The 1,718-nt window shown below is 38.1% G+C and overlaps 1 protein-coding gene across 1 annotated transcript; it reads left to right on the top strand.

Moving 5' to 3' along the window:
* Positions 1-451: 451 nt before the first annotated feature.
* On the top strand, positions 452-961 carry LOC131073050 (uncharacterized). Its single transcript, XM_058009413.2, has one exon. It carries the CDS (start codon positions 452-454, stop codon positions 959-961), a length of 510 nt encoding a protein of 169 aa, XP_057865396.2.
* Positions 962-1,718: the final 757 nt, after the last annotated feature.

The following is a 1,718-nucleotide window of genomic DNA, read 5'->3' on the forward strand; positions in this document are numbered from 1 at the left end:
ACCATTTGACAAATAGGGGTTAGACTTTTTTGGGCCAATTGATCCATACTCAAATGGTAGGTCATACATTCTTGTGTGTACTAACTATGTTACAAAATGGGTTGAGGCCAAAGCATTCAAACATGCCAAGGATAACAAGGTAGAAAATTTTTTGTATGAGGAAATCTTTACATGATATGGAGTTCCCAAAGAGATTGTGACTAATCAAGGGGCACAATTCACTTCCACTTTGATTACCGCCCTGGTCAATGAATATAATATAAGGCATAGTAAATCCACTCCCTACCATCCTCTGGCAAATGTACAAGCTGAAATCACCAATAGGGAACTTGAATCTATATTAACCAAGACAATAGCTCTTCATCATAAGGATTGGTCTAGTAGGTTGCTTGAAGCAGTATGGACCTATCAAATCACATGGAAAACCACTATAGGGTTTACACCCTTTGAAATGGTGTATGGGACAAAAGCTATGATGCCTATGGAATTTGATCATAAAACACTTAGAACAGCCATAGCCTTGGATATGACTCTCTCTGCAACACAACAGGAAAGGCTCCTACAGCTTAGTGCCTTGGACAAAATCAAAAAGTCGGCCCTGCAACACATAGAAACAATTCAAAATCAACGCATGAAGTGGCATGATAGATATATAAAAGACAAAGCATTCAAGTTAGGCGATCGGGCCCTTCTCTATGATTCAAGGTATAAGGACAATTTGGGAAAACTGCAAACGCGTTGGTTAGGGCCTTATGAGGTAATTGAAACATTCTCTAATGGTGCAGTCCAACTGTCCACAATTGATCTTGTCAAATTCAAATTGTTGGTAAATGGTCATCGCTTGCGCCTCTATCATAAACCTATTTCCAAAGAAAAATTCCTAAAGCAGTTCGCTAATCCAAAAAATGTCGAGATTCCTGCAGCAACAGGTGGCAGCCTTTCCATTTTGCCTTCTTCCTAAATCTTTGATGCATACTCATAATAAATACTTCCATATTCAATGGAAGTACATTTTTGTGCAATAAATATTCCATTTCCACCTTCACTCATTCCCTTCCACTCTCGTCATTCATTCTCACCTCACATGTCGTGCATAACGGGTCAACTTCCTACATAATAAATTTCTCCATCTGCAGTCATTATGGCACGATATCAAGTACACTCGTGTGTATTTAATTTTGTGACATACATGTAATTAAACCATATTTCATATCATAATGATATTTTCATAGTGTCCTTTTCAGTCATCCTCCGCATGTGTGGACACCTGTTAAACCTTAGGTTGGGGGGGAAGTACGATGTGAATTATTCTCACGGATAATTCTTATGTCATCTCAAATTGAGTTTAAATTTTTAATTTTTTTGGTTTGATGTGATATTATGTACTATGTTCCTTTTGTCTACCTTGAGTTATTTTGAAATTGCAGCTAGGTTCTAGCCAAACAGAGTATATTTCTTTTGAAAGTTGCAGAGTTGGGCATATTTCCGCCATTGGTGAGTTGAGAATTTCATTGTTATGATGGGTGGTCTACCAGTTTGTCATGAACCTACAGTCCATGATATTCTTCTACAAGACCAGGATTGTGAACCAGAATTCTGCAATAGTGAGTGGTTAGATTATTTTCTAAAGCTAACTGAGTTTAATGAGGAGGTTGCAAGAGAATTCACCCGCAGGGTTGCCAGCAGACGGGGGAAAATACACTGAATCAAAGGATGTA

Source organism: Cryptomeria japonica, chromosome 6 (genome assembly GCF_030272615.1).
Source record: "Cryptomeria japonica chromosome 6, Sugi_1.0, whole genome shotgun sequence".
NCBI classification, from domain to species: Eukaryota; Viridiplantae; Streptophyta; class Pinopsida; order Cupressales; family Cupressaceae; genus Cryptomeria; species Cryptomeria japonica.

Coding starts and splice junctions, on each gene's coding strand:
- LOC131073050 (XM_058009413.2), top strand. CDS start 452: ATGGTGTATGGGACAAAAGCTATGATGCCTATGGAATTTGATCATAAA.